Source organism: Porites lutea, chromosome 5 (assembly GCF_958299795.1).
Source record: "Porites lutea chromosome 5, jaPorLute2.1, whole genome shotgun sequence".
Taxonomy (NCBI): Eukaryota; Metazoa; Cnidaria; class Anthozoa; order Scleractinia; family Poritidae; genus Porites; species Porites lutea.
Window position 1 is genome coordinate 13,275,881 of NC_133205.1, and position 20,554 is coordinate 13,296,434.

The 20,554-nt window shown below is 42.5% G+C and overlaps 1 protein-coding gene across 2 annotated transcripts; it reads left to right on the forward strand.

Moving 5' to 3' along the window:
* The first annotated feature begins 1,429 nt into the window (after positions 1 to 1,429).
* LOC140937342 (arrestin domain-containing protein 3-like) lies at positions 1,430 to 20,554 on the forward strand. 2 transcript variants are annotated; one of them, XM_073386894.1, is made up of 5 exons: positions 1,430 to 1,864; positions 4,677 to 4,903; positions 16,014 to 16,364; positions 19,263 to 19,437; positions 19,784 to 20,554. In XM_073386894.1, the coding sequence occupies exons 1-5, from the start codon at positions 1,627 to 1,629 to the stop codon at positions 19,816 to 19,818; spliced, it is 1,026 nt and encodes a 341-aa protein (XP_073242995.1). In that variant the 5' UTR covers positions 1,430 to 1,626; the 3' UTR covers positions 19,819 to 20,554. The 2 variants fall into 2 exon arrangements, with proteins under 2 accessions (XP_073242995.1, XP_073242996.1); XM_073386895.1 differs by lacking the exon at positions 19,784 to 20,554 and having other exon boundaries at positions 19,267 to 19,394.

Here is a 20,554-nt window from a genome sequence, read left to right on the forward strand (position 1 = left end):
ATGCAATATTAATTTTGTGATCATCGTACTGCACGACCACTGCAGAAGAATTGGTAAGCTTTACGAAAGGATATGAAGGGAAATTGTCTTTTGTTGCAAAAATTGCAACGACAAAGAAAATCAGTTTCACAAGTATTAAAACAAAAGTACATTTCCTCGTTGTGTCTAATGGTAAAATTTGCGCAGTCATTTTGTCCTTCTTCGGGGTGTGTTTGTTAGATAAACTATATTCTGCGATTTTAGTTTCTTTCAAGAAAGCGTGTATTGCTTCGTTTCCAGAGCAAGAGATTTGTAGACATTTTTTTTATCCTGTTATGTTCTATTGGCCCCACCATGGGACATTTTGCTGCTTTGCAAAAATAAATGTTAATTCACAAAGAGGGGGGATTGGAACGTTTTAATTTGACTGAGCTATCACCTGACTTAAATTTTGTTACGTTTGAAGCTTGTTGAGCTTGCTCCTATTCTTCGAGTCATCATTATTATCATTATTTTCCTCTCTTTGGGTTTCTCTCTGGCATGGCTTTTCAACTACGCGACTGACAAACCATGCGAACAACGTCCTAAATACAAAAGGCCACGCCAGAAAGAAACCTCAGCTCGCCGGGTATTTTCTGCGGCGTTTTATAGGGAGTTTATGTCACGAACAAGACAATCGCCTTACGCGTGATCATTCCAGCCACCTGTTCGACGCGCAACTGGTTGTATCTGTCATTTCTCTGCTGCCGTGGCATGCGTGATATCCCATCAGTGCCGACGGTCGACGTCCATGCGCTTCCAAGCCTTGCGCTCCTGCGTCACAGCGCGAATTTCATGAGAGAGAGATGGCGGGGGGGGGGGGGGGGGGGGGGGGGGGGGGTGAGATTTTCCGGGATTAAATTACAGCACACTGGTGAAATAGAGCGTAATGTACACCACGTCTTGATTTGCCGTGTATTTGCCGGCACTGAGCGTATTTGGCAGTACGGTCCTCTTGAGGGCACATTGTATTAGACTTCTGCGTTTGTATATAGGTACACGAAAGCTGTCAATGTTCATCGGAAAACTGAGCTTCTATTTCATTAGTGGATGGTTTTCAATGAAACCCTATTCCTACTTTTTACAGAATGCTCTCGGTTCAGACCTGTCCCTTGCGTATTCAGTCTGTGAATGATTACAAGTGGATCTCTTAGCTTACGTATTCTGTGCTTTAATTCTTATCATAAAATGGAAGAAAATTGGCAATAAATGGCATCTTAAACTTCTACTTACTTTCTTTTCTATATTTATAACATGCATTGACGGACAATAATATTATAGTGACCGACAGTAGAGCCACCTGCCAGGAGGCCGCGCCCAGCTGAGTCTCAAGTGCTTGGCGTCCATTATACAAAAAAAATTAACCAATTACGGTCTACTTTCAAGGCGTGGCAAACAATCACAAGGCAAAGTGTATTTTTCAACACTGTTTCAAAGCAAGGAATATGTTTTCTTAATTGTAGTTTGCAATGTGTGCCTTCAACGTTGTATTCCGATTGGCACTAATGAAGCAAAACGCATATTTATAGTGACCTGGCCTCAGCCGGCTATCCTGGGATATCGCACGCAAAGTAGCAAACTAACTTCAGTTCAGCTCAAGCTCGAAGAATGGAGAAGAACGTGGACCTCAAAATTTCCTTTTCTCGTCAGAGTAAACATTATCACCCCGGAGAAGTCGTGTCTGGTGAATGCGTTTTGCTACTTAATGACCATCTGAAGCTTCGCTGCGTCAGTATTGAGTTTCAAGGTGAATCTTGGACATACTGGGAAGAAACGAACCTTTACACTTCAATTCACAAAAATGCAGAGATATATTTTCACAAGAAAACCACACTGTTTGGAGACTGTAAGTATAGATACAAAGCCCCATTATGAAATGTACTTTTTGTTTCACCGCAATTCAAGGTGGTTTGACGCCGGTTTGTAACCCGTTACAGACACCTATTGCTAACGCTTTTCATGTCCAAATCACTGAATTGTTACAGTACCAAGGAAACTCTGCTTTTGGTGCTGCTTCCTTCAAAAGTGGGAAGTTACAAGCAGGAAAGCCATCAGGAAAAAAAATGAACTAAGGGACTGTGCAATAATTATCAGGAGGGGGGGGGGGGGGCTGAAAAACTAGAGGGGGGCATTATATAAAATTGCTGCCAAGATAGGGGCGGGGGGGGGCTCAAAGTAAAATCACTCATTTGACGGAGGGGGGCCTTTAAGTTTTATTCGAAATGTAAATAAAATTAAACGCAATAAAAGATTCTCAATACAGGCATCATGATAGACTGTAACGAATATCAATAAGAACAGCTGTTAAACGATTATTGAAAATATTCCATCAAGATGAAAAGCAAATTCACAACTGATCAATTTTAACCCGTCTTCTAATTAATTGAGCTGATCCTATGTAAAGCAAAAATCATGAGCTTGTTTTTCAGCTTCCCATAAAACAATGGGAATCAAACAGATCTCGTAGACAAGCTTTGTCGGTTTTTGATGTGAATAAAAGTAATGTTTCTTCATCGACCGAATCGATTTGCTGAATTCCATATATATCTGGCTCATAACAAAGTTCAACAGGCTTTCCTCTCGAGGATCTAAATATAATGCAAGCTCTCTTTCGTCTGTTATTTGAAGCGTTCAAACTCCTGTTCTTTGATTTTTTTTCTCTGCTCCTTTCTCTCTCTGGCTTCAGAAGTTTTAGATTTTGAGCCAATGTTGTAAGCACCCCGGTACTTAGCAAATGCTTTGTCTAAATCTTCAATCAAGCGATCAACATCCTTCTCGATACTAGATGTTACATATTAACGTTTGTCATTATTGAAGCATGACATTATAAAAGGTATTTACTTAAAGGCATCTATGGTAATGGTGGCGGTGAGGGGTGTGTGTGTGTGTGTGTGTGTGTGGGTGGGTGGGTGGTGGGAGGGGGGTGCGACGTTATTTTTAACATAACAGAGGGGGGTTAGAACTATTTTTTTTGTTTTGGAGGGGGGTACTGTCTAAGTTTTTGCTAGATAACTCTAGTTTTTCAGCCCCCCACCCCCACCCCCGCCTCCTGATAATTATTGCACAGTCCCTAAGTATTATATCGGCTATTGAATATTGGCAAATCATACTAGCCATATGCTACTAAAAGTAATGATCATTACCTAGACTTAACAAAGGTGAAGTCAATCTGGCTGAGTTTTCTTGATTGAGATGATTGACAAAATGCGGAACCCCGAGTCTTTGCATTAATGCACAATTCACACTAATGTGAATGAATTATATCATCACAACTACAGAACTGCACGCTCGACTTTTGCTAGAAACGAAAAACGATTCAAGATAAGCTCTCTTCAGACACTGTTTACTTAAAATAGCAAGTACCCCTCAGCTGGAATGAGCCAGTTGGATTCAACAGAGATAAATTTCTTAAAATATTGTTGTTTTCGTCTTTATCATGAATAAAATAAATATTGTGCCTTAAGGACTTGCCTTCTTCCAATACTGATATATGCACTGCCATTAAACAAACGGTGCGGCTTCACTCAGCTCTCACTTCAGGTGCCTCGTGCGGGGGCCACACCTTCATGTAGTTCAAATAAAAAGCAACGTTTGTTTCACTTCTACCGTTTAACTTTCGTTAATTTTAAGTCTTTGACCAACATAAATTTACAAAAAGATCAGTAACAAAATAAAACGGTCAATCCAAGCATTTGTATAGAAGCAGCATCATTTTTTCGATTGCTGGTGACTATCAGGAATCCGATTTTTTACCCTATGGAATGACGGTACGACTAAGTAAACCGCGGCCATGTCAGTAAGTAAGGTAAAGTTTACCCTTTCTCTTCCTTTTGACTGCTTCGTTCGTAAAGTTTCTAAATATCTCTTGCGTATCGGTATTTTCAAACCGTTTGAAGCTTTGACATCTCTCTTGCTGTATGCACTGGCTGCGAGATTTAGAAGCTTGTCAATCGATCTGATGCATCATGTTTTTCGTAGGTTCTGGAAACTCCTTCATTTTATCAAGAATAACATGCAAATTTTTTTAATTTTTGTTATTTTTCGTGCATTGCCACGTGGCGTGTCTGTTATTCAGGGTCGGCCAGGGTTTTTGGGTGTACGGTATACAGGGGCTTTTTAAATCGGGTATACGGTTTGGCGAATTTTTTTCGGGTATACTGGTATACCACTAACTCCCCCCCCCTCCCGGCCGACCCTGGTTATTTAAAAATATCGTGTGGCGTGCAACTGAAGAGGTAATAAGACGAAACTAGTTTTGTAAAATCGCCTAGATAAAATAGTGTGTTGAAAGTGGGTCTCCATTAGATTTTTCTTTTCTCTGTTGACATAACATCCAACTACAGTAAAACCTATCAAGTGAAATTACATTAAAGTAAAAGTATCCTGCTCTTTTAGCCAATGACACATGTAACTCAAAGTAAATCCGAGTTCCGACCTATACCCTTCTGGTTACTAGCTTAAATGTTCTTCTATTGCTGAATTACAAGCTACTCGTAGGAGCTAAACCCCTTAAGGCGAACGTTTCATGAGACAAACATGCTACGCACTTCCTAGTTTAATGGCCTTTTTCGCCACCAGTCTCCTGTTGCTCAGTGGTAGAGCAGTTGGACAACTAACTGTGTTTATAGGAATGATAAAGGATCCCTTTCTTTTTATAGCTAACAAGACGAAAAGTCAGAAGTCATATCTGTCACCTGGCCGTCACGCTTTCCAATTTAGCTTCAGAATTCCTCCTTACAGTCTGCCATCGTCTTTCGAAAGCAAGTATGGTTATGTTAGGTACTGGATAAAGGCACGAATACACAGGAGGTGGAGATTTGACGAGGTTGCCAAAGAGATGCTCAATATTTTGAGCGTAGTTGACGTCAACTGTCCTCGTATGTTGGTAAGACATTCCCATATGTTGTATTGTATTGCGCCCAAGTGGGTGCATAGATTTGGCACTTGAATTTTATCGAAGTTTTATCCTCCATTCGTCTTTTTAAAGTGTTTTATTATATCTACCTTAATCTTAACTACTTCACGTTTGCGGGTATATTGATGTATACGAGAAATTCCCTTTTTTCACTGCTGAATTGCTGGAAATCGACAAACGAAAACCTTGGTCACGGACTAATTCACAGGCCCTTGTCAAGGCAAGTATGGTCAACTCTGCTGTATCATGACAGACTAGAAACAATAGACAACTCCCAAAGCACAAACTCAGCCAAAACGCTAAAAATCTTCAATGTTTACTCAAGTTTGGGCTTATAGAAGATAATGTCACAGTTTTTCAATGACCATGAAATTCAGGGTCCGGCTAGTTAGTTAATCAATTGTGGCCCTGAAAAAATTTGAAGGAAAAAAAACTACGAATTTTTAAGAAAATGCTTTTTTCGTGAGATTGACTCTTAAACGCTGACAAACGTCAACAAATAGCGAAAACTATAATTTGTATATGTTTGCTTTGCTCGAAATCGCGCGCATTTACAAGGCCCTAAATTATTTTGCTGACTTGCAAGGACCCATCTGTTATAAGGATGCCCAAAATACAGAGATGAATCTCATAGTTTATTAGATATAATCCGTTTAAAGTTTGCTTATCATTTTCGCATAAATTATGACCTAAATTTGGAAACCGCTGAATTTCTCAAATTGGGTCTTTGCGATTTTGGTGAAACTCTGTTCAGCGCAAGGCACTAATGCGCACTATGTGTAGCCGAGAGATTTTCACGAAAAAATGCCGGCAACAGCAGATTTTCGACTCAGACCTCAAAGGGGCGTGGCATTATAACCACGTGACATTTACTCCGATCGCCAAAAATTTTATGTTATATTGTAGATTGATCTATATGTTATCCATTCTATGTGTTAGACTTACGATAAAAGTAAAGGTGGGGATACCAGAGAGCTTCAAAGTAGGATGGTACCCACCCAAAAAAACTGGGTCGAGTCACCTTAACAAGATACCTTGGTATGAAAACATTTTGTCTTACGATGTAAATGAGAAACTGCTTCGTTTCAATAAAGCCTTTTTTCGGGTTGTGGATAATCATGACCTATTAAGAAAATTAAAATAAAACATTGGAGACGTCCATTTATAAATGAAGAGATCAAAGAGAAAATGGCAAAAGAGATCAAGCTCATAAAATCGCGCCAGAGACAGGTGCTCTTGTGGATTGGCAGAATTATCGGGACTGTCGTAATGACGTTAAGAGGGTATTATGCGAGGTGGAGAAGGAGTGTGCCCAGAATGAGGTTAAAAAGAATCAGAGCTCTAGTGAACAGTGGAAGGTGATACGGAATTGCATACCAACTAGGGAGAAGTCGCGCCCAGCTTATTCTAGGGATATGAAAGAACTTGCGACGGAATTCAATGAATTATTTACGGAGGTGGGAGTACGTACCGCAGAGGAAGCCAAAAGACTCGCATCAGTCAATGGTCTAACTACTTCACATCAGGAACTCACTGTCAGTTTTATACCCGAAGAAGATGAGTTTCGACTGATTTCGGGCTGCTACCTCTTTCGAGATCAACAGGATTGTACAGTCACTCCTTCAAATAAAGCACCAGGGAAAGATAAATTACACATGGCAGTGGTGAAAGATGCTCTACCGGCTATCCTCCCGATTTTGACCGAGATCATTCACTTTTGACATCTGTATTTCCCTCATCATGGAAAGAATCTGAAATTGTTCCAATTCTAAAGGATGGTGGAGATCCGGAAGTAGCCAACGAGAATAGACCTGTGTCGTTGTTACCTGCCCTATCTAAGATATGTGAACGAGTAGCCTTAAAAAAATTCACCGAATATGCAATAAGGAGAAACTGTCTCAGTGGACACCAGAGTGGGAATAAGAAACGGCATTCGACAAAGACACTCAATATTTTTATGTCAGATCTAGCCTTGGAGGCAATGGATCGCAAGCAAGTCACTGCCTTGGTGTTATTAGATCTTTCCAAGGAATTTGACACCATTAATCACATGTCCTTGTTAAAGAAGCTACGTGCAATTGGTACCTCTAAAGAAGCAATAGAATTGTTTGGAAGCTACTTGACCGGAAGAAAACAGTTGGTGAAAATTGGTTGCGAAACATCTGAACCCCACTTAGTCTCGTATGGTGTACCACAAGGATCAATCTTGGACCCGGCATTGTTTAATATCTACATCAACGATCTACCATCTGTACCTAACGTAGGGTCGGTAGAGTGCTGTGTTGATGACTCACAGTTATACATCTCATTCCCTGTACGTGATGCCACCTTAGCCGCAGATCAGCTGACAGAAGATCTTCGGAACATAGCCGCATGGTGTTGCAAAAACAGTCTACTCATTAACCCAGACAAGACTAAACTTCTGGTTCTGGGGACTCCGGAGATGCTGATGAAGATACCAGATGATCTAAGCATTACACTACTCAGCAAGGAGATTACATCATCTAAGTCTGCGAAAAACCTGGGGGTTGCAATGGACTGTAATCTAACGTAAGACGAATATGTTATTCAATTAACTTCGAAATGTATAGGTAGTAGCCTTTATTAAATAAATGGCGTAAAATACCTGTTTGATAGGCGTACGTTGATCATTATAATTAATTCTCTCGTATTCAGTAAATTATTGTATTGTTCATCGGTATGGGCTAATACCACCAAGAAAAACATCGAGCTGTTACAAACAGTGCAAAATTTTGCAGCCCGGATTAGTTTCTGGAACGAGGAAATTTGATCATATGACACCTATTGTTAAGCAGTTACAGTGCTGCCAATTATTAAACAACTTGCGGTTAGGGATGCTACCACGGTATTTAAATGCTTAAATGGACTTGCACCTCCATATTTTTGTCAGAAGTTTAAAACCATATCGGAAGTGCACAACTGCAACACTAGCAATAGGGACCGCCTACATATACCACTCTCTAGGACGGCTGCAGGTTAGCGCGCGTTTACCTTCAGAGGCCAAAAGCTGTGGAATAGTTCCCCAGACGAGTTTATGTCTATCACTAATTTAGATGTATTTAAAGTAAAAATAAAACAGAATTTTTTAAGGGTATTTTTGGAAAACTAAGTTTTAGATATTTGACATTGTAAATTAAGCTGAAAAGCCTTTTTGAGGAGATTAATAAAGTTATTATTATTAACTACTTTTTAAGCGACAGTATATGAACAGATGTTAACGATGGAGTTATTTAGTGAGGACATTATTGAGGCAGGATCGCTATTTCTTCTTTATCATCTCAGCCGAAAAGAGTGTCTCGCAGTTTGGAGGAACAAGACAATGACATTTTGTCCTCATTTATTCCACGGGGTATTCTTAGCTCCTTAATTTAGTTCGTGATACAAAGACCAAGAATAAAGTGGCATTGTTTATTGTTTTATATCTCGTAGATGACATTCGTTGACATTCACTTTGAGTTAGATGCGGCAGCTACAGTTCACAACTTACAGTAGTATTTTCGCTCCACTGACAAATTCCTTCCGAGTCTCATCTTCCTCAGGATTTTTCTCTAATTCTGAGCTCCTAGGTAAAGACTCTGTTAAGAAACTTGTGCTTAGTATTCCATTTCACCTCACACTAGAGGAGATTTGCACCGCGCAAGCTTTTCGTTGGCGTGCACCATCGGCAAATAGTAGATAGCTAACTGACCAATCAGAGCGCGCTTTATCTTTGTTATTTTATAACTTTCCTACGCTTCAGTCGGCATATCGTCCTAACCATAGCACTGAAACAACCCAACTCAAAACTAAAAATGACGTTTTAATGAACATGGACAAACGTCATGCTACGTTTCTTATCCTTCTGGCGCCGGTTGTTCAAACGTTGGATAGCGCTAGCTATCCACCGCATAAGTCACTATCCAGCAGATAGCGTAAATGGTTTTCCGAATACTTATCCGCTGGATCGTGATCTATACGGCGGATAGCACTACAGTAAGAACCCACGAGTAAGAACCTACATTTTTTGGAGTTAGCCTAAATGGGTTCTTATTTAAGTAGTAGTTAACACAATTTTAGGCTATTTAGGTTCTTATATAGGTTCTTATTTCTGTAAAAAAAAAACAAACAAACAAACAAAACAAGCTACAAAACAAGATGGTTAGCCTGTTTTTCAATTGCAAACTGATGCGATACAACAATATTAACCTCTTGCACTTTATTTTTTTATTACGTCAATAAATTAGCACTTTTATTTGCAAAGCAATGCCAAGCTACTCTTCTCCAAAAGGATTCTTGCACAGCTTTGCAGCTACATTTTTCTAGGCTAAACAGGTTCTTGTTTATAGGGGGTACAAATGGCAAATTTTAGTCTAACAATGCAAGTTCTTAATTTCCAGGTTCTTACTGGCGGGTTTTTATAGTGTATCCTACGTTTGAACAACTGAGGCCTGGACCTCAGCGCCGCCTTTCATACAGTTGACCCTCAAATTCTCCGAAACCGTCTATGCACAGAATTTGGTGTGTCTGGAAAAGTCCTAGACTGTTTCGCCTCGTACTTATCATATCGCTCTCAGAAAGTTACAGTTGCTGACGTATTGTCAGACCGGTTTAGTATCGATTTTGGGGTCCCCCCCGAGGTAGTTGTCTAGGTCCTCTTTTATTCGTCATTTATTCCAGTAAACACTAGCCCATCGTACATGCCTATGCTGAATTAAAACTTAATCTATGGATGAATTAAAACTTAATCCTGACAAAATGGAATTTCTTATCTTCGGAAAACATGACATCACACCTTATTGTTGGTGAATTTTAGTTGTAATTCCTTCAACACAAATAAAGGATCGTAGTTTGATTCTAGTCTAGATATGCTTAGTCGTCTCAATAGTATCTGCAGCTCGTCTTTTTGTTATATCTACAATATACGTAGGATTAGAAAGTATCTGTCTCATCAAACCGCCATATCCCTTATCCATGCGTTTATTACCAGTAAATTGGACAACTGCAAGAGCCCATTATACGGCCTTCCTACTGTTCACATTCATTAACTTCAACGAGTTCAAAATGCTGCTGCCAGACTTGTAACTAACACCCCCCTTGTATCTGTCACATTTCTACTGATTTAAAAGGTCTTCACTGGTTGCCCGTCAAACACAGAATGAAATTTTAATTTCTGTTATTAACATTCAAGTGCCTCTATGGACTAACACCTCAATATTTGCTGTCGCTGCGGCTGCCCCCCCCCCCCCCCTGCCCCTGGAGGCCGTTGCCCAGTGAAGATATAATCTTAGGTCCAGGAATGCGATTTTGCAGGTACCAGCCAACATATGGTGCCTACCTACACTTGGTGACCGAGCCTTTCAGTCTGCAGCTCCCAAACTGTGGAACGGTCTTCCGGCGGAGATCAGAAACATTCAGAGAGATATCTTTTAAGAGAGCTCTCAAAACTTACTTTTTTATTGATATTTTAGCATAAAATAAAGGTTAATGTTGGCAAGCAACAACTATTGAGCCTGCATCGCTACTGCGGTTTATCCCAAACACGCGATCTCCTTATTTGGCAGCCTGCCTCTTTGTCTTATTCTGCGCCAGTCCGTTCAATCGCCACTTTCTTTGAAGGCTGCAAGTTGAGCAGCACCAAAGTTTTTTCAGCACCAAAGTTTTTCATGGATCTTTCAGGCGTTACGAACGAGGTCCTTCGCCTTTTACTGGCCCAAAACCAGCTTGCTATCTCGGGAACACGCGAACAGATGATCGAACGCCTGGGCACGATCAATGTTGATGCGCCAACATCACGTACACGAAGCTCCGACTCCGCCGACCCAGCAGCCAAAAGGCCTCGCACGAACACCGATTCTTCTCCTGTCGCCCCTAACCTACCCGGTGACGTTGAGCAGCCCAACGAGGAAGGCGATTTACCGAACGCTCGGAATGATGAACAAGATCCGCCGCAGGCTGAGAGACTTCAAAGACGCGATACCGAACTAACCACGTGCGAAGCACAAGATGGCGTCCGCGACAGGGGCGTTCCGCCTAACCCCGTCTCAAATCCAGCGGCTCTAGCCACCCTCATCGCCACCATAGTCGATGAAAAGCTAAAAAACTTCGCATCAACGAACCCATCACCCGTACCACAACAGCCAGCACATTCAGTTCCCCAACCTCCAGCGCGACAACAACTATCTGACCCTGCTTTCGTCGCGAGCCTTCTTTCACAATCGGGTTCCTCGAACTACGGCCCATCTCAGTCCCGAATGCAGCCAGCTTCCTCATCCATCGCAGCCCACGTCCCCCAGAAGACTCGGCAACTAATCCTACGCGGTGAGTTTGTTGAATTCGATTCTTTGCTGCCAGAAAACTCCTGCCTAAACGAAAGCGAACTCCCCGGGGTGTCCATTTCGTTCGAGGGGAAACAAGTGAATATTCCCACCCCTGCCCGCAAGAAGAAAACCCACATTGACTCAATCGATAGGTGGCTTTCGGCCTTTGCTGTTTTTTGTACAATCTTTCTGACTTCCTTCCCCCACAGGGCTGTCGAGATGTTTGCTTACCAAGAGATCATCCGCTCGGCCTACCGTAAGTTCGCGGGATTTGCATGGCTCTCCTACGATATAGACTTTCGTAGGAAAGCAGCCGCCCACCATTCCCTTAATTGGGGGGAAAGGGATATACAATTGTACCTCCTGAAATTTACAGGGCAGGCAAAATCCTCTTGCACCATATGTGGTAGTGGGGATCATTTTTCTCATGGGTGTTCCCTCTCTGCCCTTAGGCCCAATCCTACCCAACGAGGAACGTGTAACAATTACAACAGAGGTGCCAAATGCAGCCAGGACCCCTGCTCCTTCAGCCACCGCTGCAGGGTCTGCAATGGAGAACACCCTGCCTACCAACACGATGACACCCCTTCAAAAACTAGAGGCCAGGGTGATAAGAAACTCTCAAACCGCTAAAGCCGCCATATCATACAAACCCCAAACCCCGGTGAATGTTCCCCTGCTACACAAACTTCTTAAGACTCACCCTAATCAAGCTTTTGTAACTAGACTTTGCGATGGGTTAAGCCATGGTTTCCACTTGGGTTACAAAGGTAACCGCTTCCCCAGAGCTGCCAAGAATCTCCCATCTGCCATCCAACAACCCCAAGTTATTGAGAAAAACCTGCTAGAGGAAGTCCAGCTTGGTCGCCTGGCTGGCCCCTTTGAATCCCCCCCTTTTCAAAATTTTCAAATTCATCCCCTCGGCCTAGTCCCCAAAAAGGGAAGCCAAAAGTGGCGCACTATTTTCCACCTATCCTACCCCAAGGGGTCCCCGGATAGCTTAAATGCTAACATACCCATTGAGGATTACACCCTTCAGTATATTCGGATTGACGATGCCATTGCCCTGGTCCTCAACCACGGCCCCGGGTGCTTTATGACAAAAACTGACATACAGTCCGCTTTTCGAATTATCCCCGTTCACCCCGGGGATTGGGAACTCTTGGGGATGTCCTGGAAGGGTCGTTATTACTTCGACAAAGCCCTCCCCTTCGGGCTAAGGAGTGCCCCTTTTCTCTTTAATCAACTCGCTGATGCCCTGGAATGGTTGGTCAGACAACACCTGAACATCCCCTCCATCATACACATTCTCGACGATTTTTTCATTGTTCAACCTGCCCCCTCGTCCCTTTGTGCCACAGCCCTCTGCCGGGTTCTTACCCTCTTTGAGGAATTAAACATTCCCCTTGCCCCACAGAAAACCTTTCGCCCCACCCAAGTTCTTGAATTCATGGGAATAACACTCGATTCCGTAAACATGCAGGCTCGTCTCCCCGAGGATAAGTTAAGTAATGCCCGGTCCCTGCTAGCGGACTGGTCTTCCAAACGGGTCTGTCGTCTACAGGACCTGCAGTCCCTCATTGGGACTCTACAGTTCGCCTGCCGGGTTATTTCCCCTGGTCGCCCTTTCATGCAGCGCATCATTAACCTTACCCGGGGTTGTGCCCGCCCCAAGCGGATTATTTTTCTCACCCAGGAGTTCAGAAAGGACATCCTCATGTGGCAATTTTTCCTCGACCACTGGAATGGTGTTAGCCTTTTTCTCCCCCCTTACACAGAATCATCCCCACAAATCCATTTATATACAGACGCAGCGGGTGCAGTCGGATACGGGGCCTTCTTTGACAATCAGTGGTTCCAGGGAAAATGGCTCCCCTCCCACCAGCTCAACCCCTCCACAGGGATAAGTATTACCTGGCAAGAGCTTTACCCAATTTACCTTGCCTGCATGATTTGGGGGCCCCATTGGGCTAACAGGAGAATTTGTTTTCATTGTGACAACCAGGCAGTCGTCGCAGTTTTGTCTGCTAAAAGCTCAAAAATTCCCCGCATCATGAACCTTGTCCGTTTGATCACCTTTCAAACTTTGAAGTTTAATTTTACCTTTACCGCAAAGCACGTCCCAGGGGTCGACAACGGCATAGCTGATAGTTTATCTCGCTTTCAGATGCCCCGGTTCCACCAACTCGCACCAGATGCATCGCCCGTTCCCTGTCCAATCCCTCCTTTCCTGACGAAAGTCTAACTATGCAGGCTGCTCACTACATTTTCCAGTCCATCGCCAGCTCTACTCGTCGAACTTATTCCTCTGGGGAGCGACACTTTATTAGATTTTGCCTTTTTCATAAACTCATTTCACCCCAAACCCCTTTTCTCCCTACCAGTGAATCAACCTTAATTCATTTCGTCACCCACTTATCCAATACCGTTTCGTATAGCACTATTAAAGTTTATCTGGCAGCAGTTAAGAATCTCCATGTTGAGTTTGGCTGTCCCCTGGACTTCTCCTCCATGCCCTTCCTATACAAGACCCTTCGAGGGATCAAATCCTCCCTCGGGATTGCCAAACGGGCCCGGTTCCCTATTACTATTTCGATCCTCCGCCAAATTTATGCCAAACTAAAACCCTTCCAATCGTTGGACACAGATTCTTCAATGTTGTGGGCTGCTTTTACCCTTGCGTTCTTTGGCTTTCTACGTAGTAGCGAATTCACTTATAACGGCAAGTTCAATATTCAATCCCACCTGACAAGATCGGACGTCCACTTTTACCCCAACATTGTCCAACCTGTGTCTTTCGAGGTTGTCATCAAGAAGTCCAAAACAGACCCTTTCCGTGAGACAGCCAAGCTCACTATCGCCAAATCAAACTCTACTGTATGTGCAGTCACCGCGTTAAGAGACTATCTGCTTCAAACTAATCCCAGTGGAGCTACCCAGCCCCTCTTCCAATTCTCGGATGGACGACATCTTACTCGGTCCTCCCTCACCAACAACTTACGGGCTCTTCTCAAGGTTTGTGGATTGGATAGTACCTGCTATGCATCACACAGTTTCCGCATTGGAGCAGCCACTACTGCGGGGGCTGCTGGCCTTCCAGACTGGCTCATTAAAGTTCTTGGCCGTTGGAAATCTGATGCATATCAGTCGTACATCAGGACACCCAAAGAAACCATTCTCCAAGTCCCTCAAAATTTGGCCTCCTGTCTATCCAGTTAATGACTCGAAAACAATTAGATGTCACATCGCAATGACTATTGTCCACGCTTCCTTGGCTTTGGGAACACTGTTATGCTGCTCTATACTGTTTACCACGAACATTCTTATGTTGCGTAAAAAAAAAACAACAACAACAACAACAACAAAAAAAAAACCAAACAACATGGGAACACTACGGTGTCTCTTTGTATTGTTTATTGAGAACACTATGATGTCTCATTGTAACACAATTGAGAACACTGTGTCCTACTAGAACATTCATTAAGTCATGCTACCCAAGTTTAGTTTCGGTTGGGTTCTTAAGTTAGAACGTGATCATACCCGCTTGTCCACTCCTCAATCCCCTTTCTCCACCGATGGTCTCTGGTTCATTTCATTCCCCCGTGGAGCGGATAAGAGCTGTATCCAGCCCTCGCGACCAGGTGGAGAAAGGGTCTTAGACACTGGGGCTTTACACAGGGCACTTCTCGTATTACTCGGCGTTTTGGGCGGGGAATTGCTGCCTGCGGCACCCATTCAGCCCTGTGCTGAAGCCCCGTCAGGGAGGGGGGGCTATAGGATTTGCTGGACTTGGTTAACTTGGCCCAAGGACATTATGCCGGCCATGCGTTTTCACGCGTGAACTATGCCCTCCCTTGCAGTACAGGCATGAGGCACCCCCTCGGTATGGCGCCATGTACCGAGGCCCCTCATTCGGTCATCATCCGGTCGGTGGGTTTTATCCGAGCCTTGCGGGTATATTCCCTGCCCAACTTTGCCCACCAAAGAATATTGTGTTTTCTCTGCGTCTGCGCGCTGTAACATTAATTGATATTTTAGCATAAAATAAAGGTTAATGTTGGCAAGCAACAACTATTGAGCCTGCATCGCTACTGCGGTTTATCCCAAACACGCGATCTCCTTATTTGGCAGCCTGCCTCTTTGTCTTATTCTGCGCCAGTCCGTTCAATCGCCACTTTCTTTGAAGGCTGCAAGTTGAGCAGCACCAAAGTTTTTTCCCCTCCCACCCTCCCCTTTTCTTTGTTTCTTGCCTTCCTTAACCTTCTTACATTTGTTCACTGCATTTGCACTCTCTCTTGTCTGTAGATTCAGAGACGTTTAATAAAATCATTAAGGGCGGGGAATTGCTGTCTGCGGCACCCCTTCAGCCCTGTGCTGAAGCCCCGTCAGGGAGGGGGGGCTATAGGATTTGCTGGACTTGGTTAACTTGGCCCAAGGACATTATGCCGGCCATGCGTTTTCACGCGTGAACTATGCCCTCCCTTGCAGTACAGGCATGAGGCACCCCCTCGGTATGGCGCCATGTACCGAGGCCCCTCATTCGGTCATCATCCGGTCGGTGGGTTTTATCCGAGCCTTGCGGGTATATTCCCTGCCCAACTTTGCCCACCAAAGAATATTGTGTTTTCTCTGCGTCTGCGCGCTGTAACATTAATGAGAGCTTTTAATTGACTTATTCTTATCTTATCGTGTGTAATGCGCATATGACAATATTTTTTTTGTATATGCGCAATATAAGTTTCGTATTTATTATCATTTGTTAGATGCCAACATTTGGAGAGGCTCAGAAATCGCTCAACTGCCTGTGCAATGGAATGGCCTCCCCACTCAAGCTAATAACGGTCACTGATAGAAGTGCGTACTGCCCCCGAGAGCGTGTAATGCTGACAACCGATATCAAGAACCTGCCTCTGACCCAGACGTACTATACATCAATATTTCTCATGCAAACAATCACTTTTAAGTCCCGCTGTGGCAAGTTGAGAACAGAACGATGCCAGCGAAAACTGATCCAGCGGTCTTCGCTCTTGTGGGCAGTCGACGAGCTGGAAGTCCCGGATGTGCCTCCGACCATGAAGAGTTGTGGGATTCTATCCATAACATATCATATTAAGGTTAGTCAAGATATTGCTTTAGTGAAAATGACGTTCATTTTAAAAGAGTAAAGTATGAACAAAAGTGCCGTTATTTCCAAACTGTTTCGGGCCTGGTCCTTACAATTACGTTATTTTGTATACGCCATGAATTAAGGTGGCTCGACTGGATTTTTTTGGGTTGATACCTCCCAAGTTTGAGCATTAACTACGTCGGCATGAGTAAAGATATGGAAAAAAGGTTACCACAACTGTATTATATAAAGTAAAAATTTCTTATGATCTGGGTTTTATTGCAATCGGAGTCGCCATGGCAACGTAATGACGCCATTACGTTTTTCATTTATCGTTGTATTTCTCTGTACCAGGAGGTTTTTTGAAGAAATCGCTTAAGGGAGTATGTACCTGCCATAATTGCCTCCATTATGGCAAAGTTTGAAGAAATTCTATGAGAGCGTTTTCGAAATATTCTGAAATGCAGTTTTAAGAACCATCAAAGCAGTGAAATAGCATGCTAGCCGCAAAATTCGCTAATATTTTAAGAAAATGATAAGCTTTGGGAACGCGGCTTCATTTCATAGTGGTTTGATTCCATTGAAAACTGCATACAAAAAAAGAGGGGAATTGCTCTGGGCGATCGCGAGTAAGAAGAATTTGGTAACTTGCATTCAGCTGCTTTTGATACAGTTTTTGGAGGTAATTTGGTCCATGCCTAAAAATTTCGCATTTTTCCAAAAACTGCTCGATAAATTTTTTTATAAATTCGACAATCCCGAGATCAATTGTTAAGAAATATTCCCTGCAAGTTTCAAGAACATTGAGAACAGGGAAGGCTTTTAAATAGGGCCTCAAACATAACCAATTTTTCCCCCAGATTTTGTGTTTACAAGCGAGCGTCCTCATTATTCACTGGCATTGTTTTCAAGTTTCATATGCACGTGCACAACTAGCAAAAGATTTGTATCAAAAAGAACTCTCTCGATTACTTTCCGAAGAAATATCCGGAATATGCTAATAATTGTCTTGTCGTCACAGATAGCAGTGAGAGCCGAAACGGTGAACGTCACGGCTCATCGTGTAGGATGCAATACTTGATTATCTTACTCGGGTTATAATATCACAGAAACTCACACAAAGAGTTGCTCTGATGTTATATAATGTATCACTAATCTCTTTATCCGGTAATTAGCATATCCCGGAGATTTAACCGTGGGTCCTTTTTGATGCAAATTCTAACTTTTTGCTAAATGTGCACGTGTATATGAAACTTGAAAACAATGCCAGTGAATAATGAGGACTCTCGCTTGTAAACACAAAATCTGGGGGGAAAATTGGCTATATTTGAGGCCCTATTTAAAAGTCTTCCATGTTTTCAATGTTGTTAAAACTTACAGGGAATATTTCTTGACGATTGATCTCGGGATTGTCGAATTTATAAAAAAATTTATCGAGCAGTTTTTGGAAAAATGCGAAATTTTTAGGCATGGACCAAATTATCTCCAAAAACTCTATCAAAAGCATCTGAATGCAAGTTAATAAAATCCTTCTTACCCGCCATCGCCCAGAGCAATTCCCCTCTTTTTTTGTATGCAGTTTTCAATGGAATCAAACCACTATGAAGTGAAGCCGCGTTCACAAAGCTTATCATTTTCTTAAAATATCATCGAATTGTACGGCTAGCATGCTATTTCACTGTTTTTATGATTCTTAAAACTGCATTTCAGAATATTTCGAAAACGCTCTCATAGAATTTCTTCAAACTTTGCCATAATGGAGGCAATTATGGCAGGTACATACTCCCTTAAGCGATTTCTTCAAAAAAGTCCTGGTACAGAGAAACACAACGATAAATGAAAAACGTAATGGCGTCATTACGTTGCCATGGCGACTCCGATTGCAATAAAACCCAGATCATAAGACATTTTCATCTTTATATAATACAGTTGTGGTAACCTTTTTTCCATATCTTTACTCATGCCGACGTAGTTAATGCTCAAACTTGGGAGGTATCCCCCTCAAAAAATCCAGTTGAGCCACCTTAAGAAATAAAACTTTGAAGTGCGCGGCCTAGCCTTTAAGCGCTTCCGTTAACCGTTTTCTCCGTAGAGCATAATTCCAAGCGTCGTTGATAGAGTGACCGACCGTGTTAAAAAGTTCGGCAACAGGAAAACCCAACAATTCCTTCTCAATGCCTCGAAGGTGCACGCTAAAACGTTGTCTTAGAGTACGCCCAGTTTCGCCATATAGATGGCAGGGCAAAGGCGACAGGAGATGCAGTAGACTAAGCCAGACGTTTTGCAAGAACACGCCTTCTTGATTACAAAAGATCATTGAGAACCATGGACGATTTCTACCTGCAACTGTTTGATTTGTTAAGAAAATGTCGTCTCTCGAAAATGAAGCTAAACGGAACGCATATCGCCGGATTCAAGTCTTACAACATTGAATAGTTAAGGATATTGCTGTCCAATACTAATAGGCGTTAGTCAACTTGTCCCGCTGTTATGCGGGATTTATTAAGATCCTTACCAAACACTTTTGCTGAAAATATCAGACAGGACTGAGGTACAAATCACGTCGAAAACACACTTTACACTGCTAACAGTTCAGTTTACCTTGCAGGCTTTCTTGACTGTTTATGCTTCTTTCATTCGTTTCTTGGCTGGTTGCATGGGATGAACTGATTCAGGTTTGGGGCCTAGGGAATCACCCTCTCTCCTTTCCTATTAAACAGTTTTGTGTCAATTTTAAAGAATTATTAGGAAAAATAATAATATCTATATAAGTGGCAAGTGTCCCCGCTTACTGAATTCAGTCTGGATTCGCCCCTGAACAGGATAGAAAAACAAATTACAGCCCGTAATAACTTTTGCGTAGGAACCGGTTAAATCGCATTGTGCTTTTGTATTTTCTCCTAAGGTAGTGCTGACAACAGGCGAATCTAAGGGATCAAATCTAGAGGTAGAACTGCCTATAACCATCGGAACAGTTCCCCTTAGGCGCTCGTATGGAATGATTAACAGACTAATGCCCTTGGCACATTTGAGTAGGAGTTACAGTGGAGAGTCCAAGACTTTTGTCACCATCAAAAGGGGTATGACATTTTTGTTTTCTACTAAAGCACATCCCTAGGGTAACTTTCATTAAGGTGGATAACTAGAGCAGCAACTGAGCTTAAAACACTGTGCAAAGTGTATCAAGGTACATCACTGATAACAGTCATTACCGTGTCTCGCTCGTATCCTGGTTTGTGTGGTGTGTGTGCAGCAGCAATGACTAGATATCGAATGGAATCTTTCTGAGGAAACAAAATTCTAAAACATGAAGGCTGCTTCAGCGAGATTTTTGTATTATGAATAGGCAAATTTTTTCTCAGAGACGTTCAATCACTAAATATTAAGATTATATTTTTTATTGTTTTGTTTTGGTCTGCTTTCTAGTTAGAAACTGTTCCACGGCAGCAATCACTACTTGACAAGTCATGTACACGTATGTGATGACAAACGTGATCTGCAATTATTCAGCTTCAGCAAGAAAAGATTTTCTTAACGGCCGGTTACTCAGCTGACTCAGGATAATGAAGACTTAAGAAATTAGAAGCACAGTGTTTCCAAGTCAATCTAGAACATCAGCGGGTGTCCTTATTAAGCGGGCTCTTTTTCCGTAAATATTGTCCAGACATGTTTCATCGATGGATAAAAAGCCTAAGGCATTCAACTTGTAAGCAATGACTAACGACATTTAAAGTGTCACCTGTATTACCTGCAACGGTTATGCGCAAACTGAGGAAGGTGGCTCGCTCAAATAGTTTTACACTATAGGGCCTAAAGTTTGGGGCTTTGCTGTTCGGCCTAAACTGAGATGCCGACAGAATATCAAGCAAAAACTGTAAGATGTCTAAGATTGCTGGCCTCTTCTTCTAGGTTCTCACAGGTAATATGTACGAATTCGGTAGATCACTGGTGTCCCGTGTTAAACGAGGTTAAATTTGCATGACTGAAGCCCTTCATTTGGGTAACACAAAAACCCCCTAATGAAAGAGAAAATGTTTGAATTTTCCGTCAGAAGAAAGAAGAGTTTATAACCTAGCATAATCGGATTGTACTTGGTATGGGAGGGTCCGTAGAGCGAGGCTCCACTGTAGAAGAGTCTTAAATTAAAGAGGGCAGTATCACTGTAAACATTGCATTCGATAATGGGCAAATAAAGAC